Source organism: Sinocyclocheilus rhinocerous, unplaced genomic scaffold (genome assembly GCF_001515625.1).
Source record: "Sinocyclocheilus rhinocerous isolate Xijiao unplaced genomic scaffold, SAMN03320098_v1.1 scaffold1084, whole genome shotgun sequence".
In the NCBI taxonomy this organism is placed as follows: Eukaryota; Metazoa; Chordata; class Actinopteri; order Cypriniformes; family Cyprinidae; genus Sinocyclocheilus; species Sinocyclocheilus rhinocerous.
Window position 1 is genome coordinate 843,423 of NW_015656001.1, and position 14,100 is coordinate 857,522.

General features: G+C 35.2%; 3 protein-coding genes across 5 annotated transcripts; 1 reads left to right on the forward strand and 2 right to left on the reverse strand.

The window, feature by feature from the left end:
* Positions 1-357: 357 nt before the first annotated feature.
* On the reverse strand, positions 358-3,733 carry LOC107719163 (proteasome subunit alpha type-2-like). Its single transcript, XM_016526535.1, has 8 exons — positions 3,636-3,733; positions 2,901-2,977; positions 2,616-2,748; positions 1,623-1,745; positions 1,388-1,469; positions 1,163-1,236; positions 1,019-1,076; positions 358-623 (listed from the first exon to the last, which is right to left on the reverse strand). The coding sequence occupies exons 1-8, from the start codon at positions 3,674-3,676 to the stop codon at positions 507-509; spliced, it is 705 nt and encodes a 234-aa protein (XP_016382021.1). The 5' UTR covers positions 3,677-3,733; the 3' UTR covers positions 358-506.
* Positions 3,734-5,221: 1,488 nt separating this feature from the next.
* LOC107719164 (coiled-coil domain-containing protein 127-like) lies at positions 5,222-7,488 on the forward strand. The gene is made up of 3 exons (XM_016526536.1): positions 5,222-5,262; positions 5,612-5,738; positions 6,610-7,488. Exons 2-3 carry the CDS (start codon positions 5,621-5,623, stop codon positions 7,299-7,301), a joined length of 810 nt encoding a protein of 269 aa, XP_016382022.1. The 5' UTR covers positions 5,222-5,262; positions 5,612-5,620; the 3' UTR covers positions 7,302-7,488.
* Positions 7,489-8,663: 1,175 nt separating this feature from the next.
* Positions 8,664-10,963, reverse strand: LOC107719165 (telethonin-like). Of its 3 annotated transcripts, none has more exons than XR_001637492.1 (3): positions 10,734-10,963; positions 9,224-9,679; positions 8,664-8,794 (listed from the first exon to the last, which is right to left on the reverse strand). XR_001637492.1 is itself a non-coding variant. In XM_016526537.1 (2 exons), exons 1-2 carry the CDS (start codon positions 10,868-10,870, stop codon positions 9,277-9,279), a joined length of 540 nt encoding a protein of 179 aa, XP_016382023.1. In that variant the 5' UTR covers positions 10,871-10,963; the 3' UTR covers positions 8,664-9,276. The 3 variants fall into 3 exon arrangements, 1 of the variants encoding a protein (XP_016382023.1); XR_001637493.1 differs by having other exon boundaries at positions 8,767-8,791; XM_016526537.1 differs by having other exon boundaries at positions 8,664-9,679.
* Between the last annotated feature and the right edge of the window lie 3,137 nt (positions 10,964-14,100).

Consider the following 14,100-nt stretch of genomic DNA (forward strand, 5'->3'; position numbering starts at 1 on the left):
TTTCACTGATAAAAACTTTGAGGCTTTTATCTATACAAGTATCCGCTTTTGCGTAGGAATACTGTTGGAAAGGAGTACCGGCTCATTTTTTGGCGCGCCAAAAGTGACGCGGCGCTCAAGATTCTGATTGGCTGACGCAAGCCAAACCCCCTCATGAGCTTGTTTTTGGACCTTCAAACACAGAAGCGAGATATATAATAACAACTGTCATTTCAGATGGAAGTTAATGCTATAAAACCAAATGTTAAGTATCCTCCTCAGTCCTCTTTTATGCAGTTTGCTCATATCTAAAACACTGCACAACAGAACAAATGGAAACACTCAAAGGAATTTGAAAAGACTTATTTATTTTTTCCTTCAGTAAGAAAGAAAAGCAAAATATAAACAATACAACTTTCACTTATTTCCATCCCTTTACATTGCTCAAACTCATGAATAAGTACTAATGAAGTTGTACTAGTGAAGAGAAGACAATCAGTGCTCAATCTACAACTTGAAAAGATGATTTAAGCAATGGCGGCTAGATAGTCTTTCACCTCCGCTGGAGTCAGTCGCCTAAATCCTGCTTCATTGCAGATTCCCACCTCAATGTTGTCCTCAGTCATTTGACCTTCAAAGCTTTCCTGTAACAAAAGTAGTCATAGTTAACATTGATGTTTGACATGAATGCAAACAGGCTCTGAAATAAATATTCAGGAAGTCATTTTGAGGCTTTGGCAAGTAAATAAAACGTCAAGCTTTGTGACAGTTACAGTTTCAGTGAGATATTGACTCTAGCTCGTTTGTCACCAATGCACAATGAAAAACAGCTAGATAAAGAGATGTAATTCCTATAGGGAATCAATATTTTACAATGCAACAGACCGTTTCACAGCTACCAAATATTTTAGTTTAGACAAAAGTTAATCTTGGATCTTGTATGCAAATAATAATGGTATCTAATACATTACTGCAATTAACAGACCTTTAGCAAACGTGGCTGGGTTGTATATTTATAATAAAATTGTATAATTATTACCTTAAGAGTCAGAATAGCAGTGTGAATTGCATCTTCCAGTTCCAGATCCTCGTTGTATCTAAAACAGGAAAATGAAACCAATGAGATGCTGTACGTTTAGGAAGACTAAAAGGGTCTTATGCTTTCAGTTATTATGTTTTATACCTTTTTTCAAGGAATGTTTTCCCATTCACATAGCTCTTCCCCATCGCTGTGGCTTTCCATGCAAAGTATGCTCCCTTAAACAGATCAAAGTCCATCTTATTTTTCTAATACAGTGCATAATAAAGAGCATAAATTTTAAGAGACAATTATTTTCAGTTCAAATTTAAAGATTACACTAATACAATAAATTAAATGATATAATACCAAAGTGAATAGCAAGCATACCGAGGGGTCTGACTGGAAAAGGTATGGACGGTCTTCATCCCAGCCAGCAATCAGGAGTGACACACCGAATGGCCGAACACCTCTGTGTTTAAACAATAACATGACAAAATGTTATGCCAGAGTCAATTTGGTACATGCATATTGTTATAAATTTTGCAAAAGAGCTGTTTGTAGGGCAACTTCCAGAACAATTGTAACAGTGGTAAATTGTGCAACGGAGACATTTCACACATACCCTGATTGTGTGTACTCCTGCATAACAGAAGCCACTCTCTGAACAAGCTGGCCAGTAGGAATCGGCTCCTGATAGACCAGGAAGTACTGCTGAGCCAGCTTCCGTGCCCTTCGCACCAGAACCCTGCAAACATGATAAAAACCCATTACAACAACTCTTATTGAGCATCTTATCTTTGCCATAATCCCACCTTTATATTATAATTACGACAATATGAGAAATCCAACATTTTTACTGAAAATTGACTCAGCCACAGGCAAACATCATAGATGCAGATCAGTGTGTTTCTTTATTGGAATGGATTTGGAAAAATTTAGCATTGCATCACTTGCTCACCAATGGATCCTCTGCAGTGAATGGGTCACAATAGAAACATCACAATAATCCACATGACTCCAGTCCAACAATTAATGTCTTGTGAAGCGAAAAGTAGCATGCTTATAATAAACAAATCCATCAAGACGTTTTTAACCTCAAACTGTTCTTTTCAGCCTAAATAGATAGTCTATAAACCATAATATTGCTTTCTCCAGTGAAAAAATTGTCTCGTCTGAATCAGGAGAGAAATATGCACAGATCAAGCACTGTTTACAAAACAGTCTAAAATAGCATTTTAATGTGAGAGGACAAACAGGGGATGGACTTTTTAATTAGAGGAATTGTTATTATGGATTTTGACTTGAGTTTAAAGTTAAAACACCTTAATAATGGATGTTTCCTACATACATGCAGAATTTCGCTTCACAATATATTTATTGATAGCCTGGAGTGGTATGGATTACTTGTGGATTATTGTGATGTTTTTATCAGCTGTTTGTACCCTGAGGGTACATTTTCTTTTTTGGGTGAACTATTCTTTAAATTTTTTTAAAACATTAAAATCGCTCTGAATGTCAACTACACTTTTTTTTTTTAACAAGACTGCCTTACACATGCTTCATATTAAGAATCATTATTATATAGCGTTTGTTCATGTAGGCTCCAAATCCGTACCTGTAGTCTGGACCCATGCCACTGTAGACCATACCAATGTGTTTGGTTATGGGCTCTACTTTGTGAACACTTTGCTCATCATACAATATCGATTTCTGCTTCTTTTCCGTAGCCAGAACAACCCCATTTGAAGCTGTGAAAACGAAATGATGATAAAATGAAAGTTCCTTGCTATATAAACACAGTTCAAAAAGCTCATAATAAGCACATGCTAAAACCATAAAGTTTTATAAATAATGAAAAGTTAAGACACACATAACAAATACATAAAAGAACATTACTAACCTTTTATTCCAACTGAAGGAGCACCAGCTGCTACAGCTGCCAGAGCATACTCAATCTGGACCAACTTCCCTGAAGGGCTGAAAACAGAAAAACAAGAAAAGTGTTGTGATTGTAAGGTGAAGTATATTTTGACATGTTGACTAGGGTTAATGTTAAAACATTGTGCTGTATTGTTACTTTACCCATTTACAGACTTCAAATATACAAATGAGGCTTATTAAATATGCACAATAAAAGTACTACAGTCCTTATAAAAAAAGTTATATTTTTACATTGTCACAAAACTGTTCTGTTTAGTTATATTTTATTATAATAATAACAAAACAAAAAAACAGTACTGATAATTATAAACTGTATGTTCATGTGCATTCAGGAGTTATATACAAGAACAGCTTCCTATGATGCACAGAAAGTGAAAGTAAAATAAGCAAGTTGCAGTCGCAAAGACAAAACTGAGGCCAGTCTGTCCTTTAAACACCCATGAGAGTGTAGAATTTGTTGCTCTGGGATTCATTATGTGTTTAGTTCATCCTGTTCATGAATGTTGATGCACATGAATAAAATAAGCACTGCATCACAAACACAGTGACTCTGCATCAGCGGCCAGATAATGATTTAACGCCTCTGATTGACGGAACGCACATCACAAAACTCGAGCTTCGCGATTCGCTAAAACACACACTCGTTTGATCTTCATGAACACACTGGATTTAACAAAATCATGATGTTTATTACCTGAAAGTGGTGAGGGAGAAACTGTACCCTCTTTCTGTCATGGCTGTGTCTGGCTGTTGGGGAAGTGACGTCACGCGCTTAATTGATCTGATTGGCTGAAAGAGTTACTGGGTTTCTTAATGAATTGTGGGTATTGCAGCCTAAGGATAAGTTTAAAATAACTTTGGATGTTTGGTTTTGTTTTACCTGGCACCAATTAAAATCATGTAATAATTAAAACATTTGTTGGTTTAATCATATATTTTGAACATATTTCGCCCACACCCGCTCAGAAATAAAGCTGAATTTTTATAACGTTGTACTACAAATCCCAGAATGCAAGGGTGCAGAACAAGGCGCATGCGCACTAGGTCTTTTTTTTTAGCTGTGACCGTGAGGATGTTAGGTCTGTACATGTTACATTAATCTGAAATAAAATACCGCATATAATGTCATTATCGGGTTTACTTCAGTTTGTCGGACGCTCTCTGCAGCGTCTGGAACTCCGTTTAGCGCAAGCAGCGGGATTTGACAGCTTCGGTGAGTGCATTTACTGTAATGTCATGTGTTACACTCCTCCACTCATATCACCATACATACACTTATTTCACAATTAAGCTTTATTTAATATCATTTTAAATTTTTTCCCCTTCTGACTGACCATTCCTTTGTGATATTAAATATAGTGTTTGTTTTGGAAGTCATTATCTCTGGTAAGTGAAGGGCTCAAGGAGACGCAATCTTTAAGGGGAAGTACTAAAGGTCGAATAGAATAAAAAGTCTCTTTAATCGGAATGAAATGTTGCAGTGTTAATTTGTTTTTCTTGAGATATATTTACTTAATTTATATGGCTAATTAGGTAACATGTTATTAAGAATATATGGAACAAGCATGCAAAATGTGGACTGATAAGTATTAGCTTCTTTTATTTTAGTTTCTCATTTAAAATATGTATTTTTTTATATTTTTAATAATTATATATATATATATATATATAAAAGCTTGTACATGATCAGTGGGTATCACAGTCACATGACAGCGTTAACCATGTTCCTGTTTAATATCAAAACACCATTCTTATTTTAAATGATGATCATTTATGCACATGGTACATCATTGTAGATATCCACAAAAACATTACCTTAGTATATGTCCAAAAACATAGTATTACTATAGCACCAAAAAATGTTTTAAATAAATGAAAGAACATTACTACGCACAACAGCCACAACTAAAAGAGATCGTAATGTAATTCAAAGAAGGTTTTGGAACTCCAACCTCTTCTGCCCATCAGTCTGCGCATCTCCTGCGCAGTTGCGAGTATCTGGAATCTCAAATGCGCCGCTCTCAGGACTATACCAAATTCACTATAGTTTAGGGGTGTTTATAATTCAGTCCAACTGCATTTCTTCAGTTTGTGTAAATAAAGATGCATCTATGAGCATTTAATAATAAGTACATTAAAAAGAAATTCATTTAAAGACCACTTATAATTCTATACGATGTAGTTAATATGTATATTTTGATAATAAACGTATCCAACTCCCCTATGAAATAGTAAATTGACTGCTGGATGTTTTTAATGGAATTGCATAAAAGTCCAAGCTGTCTGGAAGATCTCATGCTGAAGACTTTAGATTGTTCAAGGTAAGCAAAGAAACGAAACACGTTTTAACAGTCAAATGATAACAGATCTATATAATCTATAAGTTGTTAAATAAGTGTGTTTACCTGCTGGAGAAATGCATTTATCATCACCTTTGCAGGGTTGCAGCTTTAGCAGTGTTGTGTTGCAGGTCGCTAATGTCATGACATTAGTAGACAGATAATAGATAGACAAATAGATAGTAATATAGTTTGATGTGTGCAGTCTGGTTTGTTTAATAAGTGTCAGACACACGAAACACACACTGTGACAATACAGCACCTTACTGAACTTGAAAAAAGTTCTTCATCCTCACAGCCCATTAAGTATATTGTTTCACTTTCTTTTCAGGGTTTCTCCATGAACAATCTGAACGATCCTCCTAGATGGAACATTAGACCAGAGGCCGCTGCTGGAGATGACGGGGGCAGATGGAATTATGTGCTGCTGGTGCCCATGATTGGGCTGGCAGCATTTCGTAAGTGTTTTTTTTTTGTTTTTTTTTACATCTTACAGCTCATACACCGTCACAAATGTCTTGAATGAGTGTGTGCTAGTGATGGGAAGTCCGGTTCTTTTCCGCGAACCGGTTCTTTCTGATTGGTTTTGTGGTTCAGGGTCACATATGTTATGTTATGTGTTAAGTAGATGTTAAATGTTGACAAAATGATCTTTTATCAGATTTAAAATGACTTGCTCTTCTTTGAAAACATACCAAACATAATGACTCATGTTAATGAGTCAACAATAAACATCCCAATTTTCATCTAAAAATGCTCTAAATCTACTACAAATTATTAGAACTACAATGCACTGTCGCATTTTTTGTTTTTCTTTTGTGTGGATTTATGTGTATTTTTTGTAGGTTGTGTTGAGATATATATAGTTATTTTAGTAGTGTATAGTATATAATTTAATTATTGTAATATTATTTATATACTAATATATTTTTATTAATATCATGAATTAGCTTTTATATTATTTTTAATTTTAGTAATTTTATCTGCTATATTCATTTTTTATATTTCTGTTTAGCTTTAATTTATTAGTTTTAGCACTTCAGCTTATTGTATTTCAGTTAGTTGCCAAGGCATCATCTGATATTTATTTTTATTTCAGCTTAATTTGAGTTTTAGGTAACAAAAACTATTTTAAATAAAAAAGGTTTAGGTAAAAAACAACACTGATGAATGAATGAATGATTTCAGTACTTAATTTGTGATGGATTTAAAATTTAAATACTAAATTTTAATAGTATTTGTCGAAAGTCATGTTCTCCTTAAATTGATTTGGTCAGTCTTGCCAAAGAGATTTAAGACTTAAAATGTCAGTGGGTGTATTTTGGAAAGGTTGGATATGGACTCGAGAATCACAGAGCCAGATCCAAGATGTGAAGAACAAGTACAACAGCGACATGGCAGCCATTACCAGAGACCTGGAGCTGAAGTACAGGGAGACGCTGACGGAAAACCGGCGGACAGCAGCGCACCTGGAGGTGGAGCTTGAGAAGGAACACCAGCGCGTGCAGGGCTACAAGAAAGCCCTGATCTCTCAGAGTCAGCAGCTCATGGAGGAACGGAAGCAGCTTCAGCAGGAACGACAGGATCTGGAGGAGGAGAAGAACCGTCTGCTGCAGTCTGGAGTGGCCGGGGCGGCGCTGCGGAAAGCCCTGCAGCGAGAGGAGGACTGGCAGCGCAGGGCTCAGGCTCTGCTACAGGAACTGGAGGTGAAGCTGGTGGAGAGGCAGGAAGCTTTCTGCAGCATCCTGTTGCCACGAGAACATCGTCTGGAGATGGAGAAGAACCTGCTGCTAAAGGTGGCTAAAGACCCGGTGGGTGCCGAGCTGAACCTAGAGGAAGATCTCAGGGACATTTTTAAGAACGACAGACACTGTGCAGATTTAATGAACATGGATAAGCGCAAGAATGGGAATTTGATGTGGCTGTATCTCAGGTACTGGCAGCTCCAGGTCACCCTGCAGAAACACAAGAGGGCAGAAGAGACGCTAAAAGGGGCATCGCCAAACTCCAGCAGACCGTGAGGAGTGTAGATCTCGATATAAAACAAGAATTGTCTTCCTTAAATGTTTTCCTTTGCTTATCCAAGGTTTTCCCATGATTTATTTATCAACTATTTATGATGCCAAACGTTTTTGTGAAACCACTTGAGCCCCGAGTCTTTGACAGTCATATCAGAACATGACTGTATATTAGGGATGCACGATATTATCGGACCAATATTGGAATCGGCCAATAATGGCTTTAAATGTAAATATCGGCATGGGCCCGATATGAAAAATTATGCCATATGTCTTGCCGATAAGAGGAATACATTAACTCACATGTGCTCAGGGTGTGCTAGCGAATAGATCATGCCAGGATTGTGGCTCATTCTTGAAGCAAAGTTTTGCCTGAATGATGATTAGATTCACGGTTTTGGATCGCTGCATTTAAACTGAGAATGCACTTACAGAATGACATGATCGGTGTATGAGTAAACAGTAATAGCACGTGCAACGGCAGCAGCGGCAGCCTCCCCCGGGTTCTAACGCCCGTTCGGTAAGGAGTTTTAATTCCGTAGGGGGCGCTGTTGGCCTACTTCTAATAAAATGAAAGCAAAATACATAAATAATATTTAGACTGTGTTTCTGATTAAATAAAGCTATAATTGATGCCATAAAATCATGAGTATGTTTTGATTTAAAAGGTCAGAAGCTATAGCTTCATTTTTTTTTTAAAAATCACAAACATGACACTTGTAAATTAAATAATTCTATATATACTGATTTATTAATTAATGTGTAATATGTTATATTTTTTAAACAATTTATGAGCTCTAAAATATCTTTTGCTTTAGACTATCTGCAAATGTTAAATCATAAAATAAAATGTTAAGGTTACCACTGCATCTCTCTGGGGAAAAAATGCAGTGATTAATATATAGTTTATTTATAGTTATTTTCAAATCTTCAGTGTACTGTAATTATAAAAGAACTTGTTTATTGTTTATTTAATTCTAACCAAAATTAAAAATAATTATATATTGGTATCGGCTATTGGCCAAAATTAGTTGAAAATTATCGGCATATCGGCAAAAATCCAATATCGTGCATCCCTACTGTATATTTTGTTGGGCAGATTTTTTGTGCTTCTCAGTACTGTTTTTGTTTTCTTTCAGTTTTTTTGGATCAAGTAGAAAGCAGACTAATCAAATGCTTTGTTGCATTACTGATGAACTTTAATAGACAATTTATTAATTTTCAGTCTAAAGATGGTTCATAACTCATATGTACCACAAAAATAAAAATGAGGTTACTGACATGTGTAATAAATATGTTTTCTGACACGAAAGAATATATTACAGTTTGATCGACTCAGGTTTTTTTTTTTTTATTGTTTGCCATAGCTTCATAAATACATATAAATGAGATTTACAGTTTATTTATAGCATTTATTTCCAAGAACTAAATGTTTTGAATAGATTATGATTGTCCATCAGAGATGTCTGCCCTCATTGCAGTTCATTGTAAACCTGCTGAGAAATAGATCAACAGCTCCTTTATAATCAAATATAGGTTACAATTAAAAATTACATTCAATTTAGACTCATTTCATTTAGAATATTCAGGTTTAAGACCATTACTAAATATTTTCTAAATATTTCCCCATTTGTTTTGCAAGGATTTTGACACTTAAGCCACATTTAGAAAATGAATAATGTTATTGTGTTAAATAACACACCAAGTGGCATTTATTGTAAATAAATACATAAAGCACAACGATAATGTTTAAAATGATAAATCATATGGTTAAATAGCATGACATTAATTTTATGTTTAAACAAAACTTTTTTTGTGGTATCTTCCTTTGATAAGGTTCCTCTGGTAGTCTCAGCTGAAAACAAATTGGGAGCATGTAGTTCTCTTGAAGGCTTTGGTATTTAAGTATGCGTGAGGTCACCCACCATACTTGTCATTGTATCCGTGTCCATGATGGCAGACAGCTTTCATCAGCTCATCACTCTCGTCGCTGGAAGCCGAGTGTGTCTCGTGGGGGAGAGATGAGGCTGGACGCTCTGAAGTCTGGACTCCTGGGTTGGATTAACATTGGCTTATGTTCGGTGATGGACGAGACCTCTCTCTTCTGAAGGCAAAGACCATTTAAACTAGTCTCAGAGTCCATGGCGGATTTTATTCTGGAGGGAGAGGGCTCACGGGTAACGTCAGGCTGCGTGACATCTCTGGGCACAAATATTGGTATTGGAAGAATGTTTCTGTAAGGTAAATGATATTCCTGCAGTGGCTCCCCCTCTCTCCCCATGTGAATGGTTTGGTTTAGGAACCGTCTCACTGTGAAATGAACCACCTGCTTGCTTTCATAGCTCTCCTTTCTCATTGAGTCCTTCTCGACAAGTGTCCTCCTGTGAAGCAGGACTTGTACAAGTTAGTAAAAAGTAAATTACATATTTAATGAATGCATAAAATTGATCAAAAGTGACAAAAGTATTGTAATATTTTTTTGTAATATTGTTTTTTTTTTGTTACTTTCTAATTGTCAAAGAATCCTGAAAAAAAAAAAATTTCTTGAGCATCTAATCAGCATATTAGAATTATTTCTGAAGGATCATGTGACACTAGACTGGAGTAATGATTCTGAAAATTCAGCTTTGTCATCACAGGAATAAATTAATTAAATTCCATTATATTAAAATTGAACCCAGTTATATTAAATTTCAATATTATTTCACAATATTACTGTTTTTACAGTATTTTTTATAAAGTAAAAGCATCCTTGGTGAACAATAAATAAATAATTATATATATATATATATATATATAAAAAATAAAAAATCTGATGAAATCCAAGCATTTGAGTTAAAATAAGGGTTTTTGTTTTTTTATTTTTGTCTATTAGTTTTATTAATTTGTATTAATCAGAGGTAAAGTGAGTGTGATAAAGGAATATTTTACCCAAAAATTTAAATTCTGTGTTTGTTCTCATTTTTTGCCCCTCAAAAAAAAAAAAACCCTAAAAGCGCTATAAGTCCATAAACCTTGTGCATAATATTCTAAATCTTCTGAAGCCATACGATAACATTGTGAGACGGGAAATGAACCATCACACCAGGGTTGATGTGATGCACCACTTTGAAAATACAGAATGCAAGATATGAGAGCTGCATCAGAGGGGAAGATATTTAATGAATAAATACATTTTGGTCTATATGATTTCAGAAAGCTATATGTACTGTATATAGCATGAGTGAAAACGACTATATTATTATTTTAATATATATTTGCCCCCCGGAGCTTGACAGTTATGATGAAGATTAACTGCTATTAATTCTTCAGAGTTTATGATAACAGCATACAGGCTTGGAACAACAAAAGAGCAAGTAAATATTAACATTTTTAATTTTGGGGTGAAGGATTCCTGCAAATACAACATGTACAGTAGGAAACAGAAATGCATACTTGTATTCTGGCCTCGTCTCCATCAGTAGGTCTAACCAGGTGGCCTCATATGATTCTCTGGCAATCTCATCAGTCTCCTGAAAATCACTGTAGGAGTTCAGCAGATACGACCTGGGCTTCCTGGTCAGGCAATGCATCTCATCCAGCAAACTATCAAAAAATAGAAGCCAAATTAAAACTGGATAAGAGCGTTATCAGTCCGATCTTCTGATAAAGGCTGCTGCTTCCCTCCTGAGTGTTCCTGTGTCTTATAAATAGGGTTTGTTGCTATTTTTACATCCTGCCATCAACCCCACAGGAGTCTCTTCAGATTGGTGTAGTTTGAGGAGGTGGGAAAATGACTAATCCCACGACCATTTAACTGATATGCAAGACTAATAACTTCACCAGGAGGTCAACAGTGTCAAAGGACCCATCTGATCTCAGATTTCCTGTTGTATGTGCGTCAAAACATTATGGCTATTGCTGATAGCAACAAAACTTGATGCTGACTGGTGCCATGCCCTAAAAATGTTAAGTTAAATGCAATGTACATTTTATGTGTGGTATTTAATGTACAGGTAGAAGCAAAGTAACCCTTGAAAGTAAATACATAGTATCCACGATGTTCTGAAAAGATAAAAATAGAAAAAGGTGCAGATATCTCTGACACGCATCTCATGTTTAAGGGTCCTTGTTGCCTCTCTCGGTTGTCAGCACCTGTGCAAAAGCCACACGCCATTGTTACACTGTGGCATTCAGAGCAGCATGTCAAACTCAAACCATTCTGTCTGATTGATGTTCTGTAGGTGATGTATAGTATAGTCCATCACTCAGCAGTAACAACAATTCTTTCTGGAGTTTACTGATGAAAGAGGCCTCTCTTTCAAGAGATTCTTGCAGGACGACTGTTAAATTTGGCCTCAACATGCATCAACCTGTCATACAAGTATTTAAGCAGCTGTATGTATTGTGTGTGTGTGTGTGTGTGTGTGTGTGTGTGTGTATTTTTGCGACTTTGGTGCCCTCTACAGTTAAGTACGTGGAATTCACTGTTGTAAATATCACTGTAACTAGCTATACACATGCATTTGTTGCTACCATAAAGCAATTAGTCTGTTTCAGAATTTCGACTACCAAATAAATAAATAAAACTTACATATAGTTTCAACCAAAACTAACCCATGACACCCATCAAGAAATTGTCCACGTTATATTTCACCTCAAAATCAAAAGAGATGCTATTAAACAAATATTCGAAATATTTGTTTAATGGCATATTTTTACCAAGTAAAATCCAATATCACTGATAATGAAGACTCCATTAAATAATTTCCCCCAGTTTCTGCGGATAAAATGGGTAATTATAAACAAATAAATTAACAAACAAACAAATAATAATTAAATAAATGCTTTGTATCGATTTGTTAATTTGTATTAAAATATACATTTTTTTCTGCAGTCTGGTAGTTTTCTTTTCTTTTTTACTGTCATTATTTATCTATAATCTCTACTGTTCTTTTTTTTTTTTTTTTTTTAAGAGTAAATCTGAGAGGAATGAACACACACAAATCCATCAAATGTAAAACATCCCCAAATGTATTACCATAATGAGAATCTGGGGGTAAAATGTTCCTAATTGTCATGGAATAATGTCACAAGGCTCAAACAAATAAACAAACACATACATAAATACATACATAAATAAATATTCACCCAAGTTCATCTGTGATTGTGCTGTGTGTATTGTTATACTATTACAGTGTTCAGGTGGTTTAGCAGCTGACATACCACAGCTCACAAAACAAAGACGAGAATCTGAATGACTTTAATTCACTATATTTAATAAAATAACTTAATAATGATTACTAAAGCACCAAAATCAGAATTAGTAACATTGCTTCAAAGAGCATTGAGACCACATTTCAGCTGGTTCATCCCCGAACTTGACAGAGACATTAGGCAATTACGTGCAGGTTTAGAGGACTGCAACGATGCCAACATCCTTTTAAAGCCTGGAGGAATGTTGACTGAGAAATGCCAGCGATGCACTGAAAGCAAGGTGCAGCATCAGATTACTGTGGCCTGAGCCAAGCCAAAGCACTCGCCTGAACGCTTGCAGCCAGTTTCCCCTGTAATGAGAGCCTTATGGCAACTGCAGCTGCAATACCTGCACAGCATGATGGATGAGAAATGCACCTCAAACACAAAGACACTCACACAGACCATCTTATATCAAGCTAATATGAACATTGCATTGAGCATACAAATGGTGTCTCTCATAAAGTCACATAAAAGAAAAGTTTTTCTCATAATGGCATATAATTTTGGGAACCCATATTTTTGCATTTTTGATAACACTCCATTAGACTGGGATCTGAGGGTGAGTACTGGAGAGTAAATTGGTTGTAATGGAATGTTATGGATATATGAATGTCAAGCCCATGATCTAGACTAGAGCAATGGAAAGACATTATGTCATCTGCTGATGTCATATGTGAGCATGTGAGCATGTTTCTTGTTACTAGTTGTCATATCTGCTTCAAAAGCATACAAGGGGGAAACGCCTCAAAACAGCTCCGGTATCTTTCTTATGTCAGGGTTTGAATATGTTGAGGTTGTAATATTTAGGTAACATGACACCAGAACAGTTTGTCCCCTGCACAGTCATTTTATTTTGGCACTAGAGGGTACTGTTCTACAAGCTTGTTTATTATGAAATTCAAATGACTATATAATATTTAGCCAATAATATTACAGGATAAAACATTTTTTTTTAGCTTCCTCATCTCCTGATACTGAACATAAACGCTCTCTAATGCATTTAACTAGTTAATATAATTAAAAATCCAAGGTTTTAGAATGGAACAGTGAAATAAGCATTATTACATCCCTGTTATGTTTCAAATGTAGTTTGATAGTTTTGAGAGTAAAGCAAGATGAGAGAAATGAAACCCCAGCAGTTGTACTACTGTGATAGACAATGTTTATATAACTTATATACAATATATGTAGTTGTTATTATTATTATGCACTATGTATATGCATGTATATTGTTTATATACTACAATAACGTATATATGAATTATTAATGCTATTTCTGGTGCTTTAGATTATTAAATATAATGACAGTATTTATATATAATTTGTTTACCACTGCAAGTTATATATACAGTACACACACACACACACACACACACACACACACACACACACATATATCAGTCATTCTTGAGACATGGGACAAAACAGGTCCAGCAAGGGTAACTGCTATTAGGTTTAAAAATAAAAATATTTTCAATTTTAAATGTCATGAGGGATAAATAATAGATAGTATTTAACACAATTATCACCTTCAATTTAATTTTCTCATTATTATACCAAATCT

Excerpts from the sequence above, each read along its gene's own strand:
- LOC107719163 (XM_016526535.1), bottom strand. The coding sequence starts at position 3,676 with ATGACAGAAAGAGGGTACAGTTTCTCCCTCACCACTTTCAG. Across the intron at positions 1,470-1,622 it reads CAGGAGTACACACAATCAGG|AGGTGTTCGGCCATTCGGTG; the intron begins GTATGTGTGAAA and ends GTTTAAACACAG. Across the intron at positions 624-1,018 it reads CTGCTATTCTGACTCTTAAG|GAAAGCTTTGAAGGTCAAAT; the intron begins GTAATAATTATA and ends CTTTTGTTACAG.
- LOC107719164 (XM_016526536.1), top strand. The coding sequence starts at position 5,621 with ATGAACAATCTGAACGATCCTCCTAGATGGAACATTAGACCAGAGGCC. Across the intron at positions 5,739-6,609 it reads GATTGGGCTGGCAGCATTTC|GTTGGATATGGACTCGAGAA; the intron begins GTAAGTGTTTTT and ends TATTTTGGAAAG.
- LOC107719165 (XM_016526537.1), bottom strand. The coding sequence starts at position 10,870 with ATGCATTGCCTGACCAGGAAGCCCAGGTCGTATCTGCTGAACTCCTAC. Across the intron at positions 9,680-10,733 it reads GAGACGAGGCCAGAATACAA|GAGGACACTTGTCGAGAAGG; the intron begins GTATGCATTTCT and ends CCTGCTTCACAG.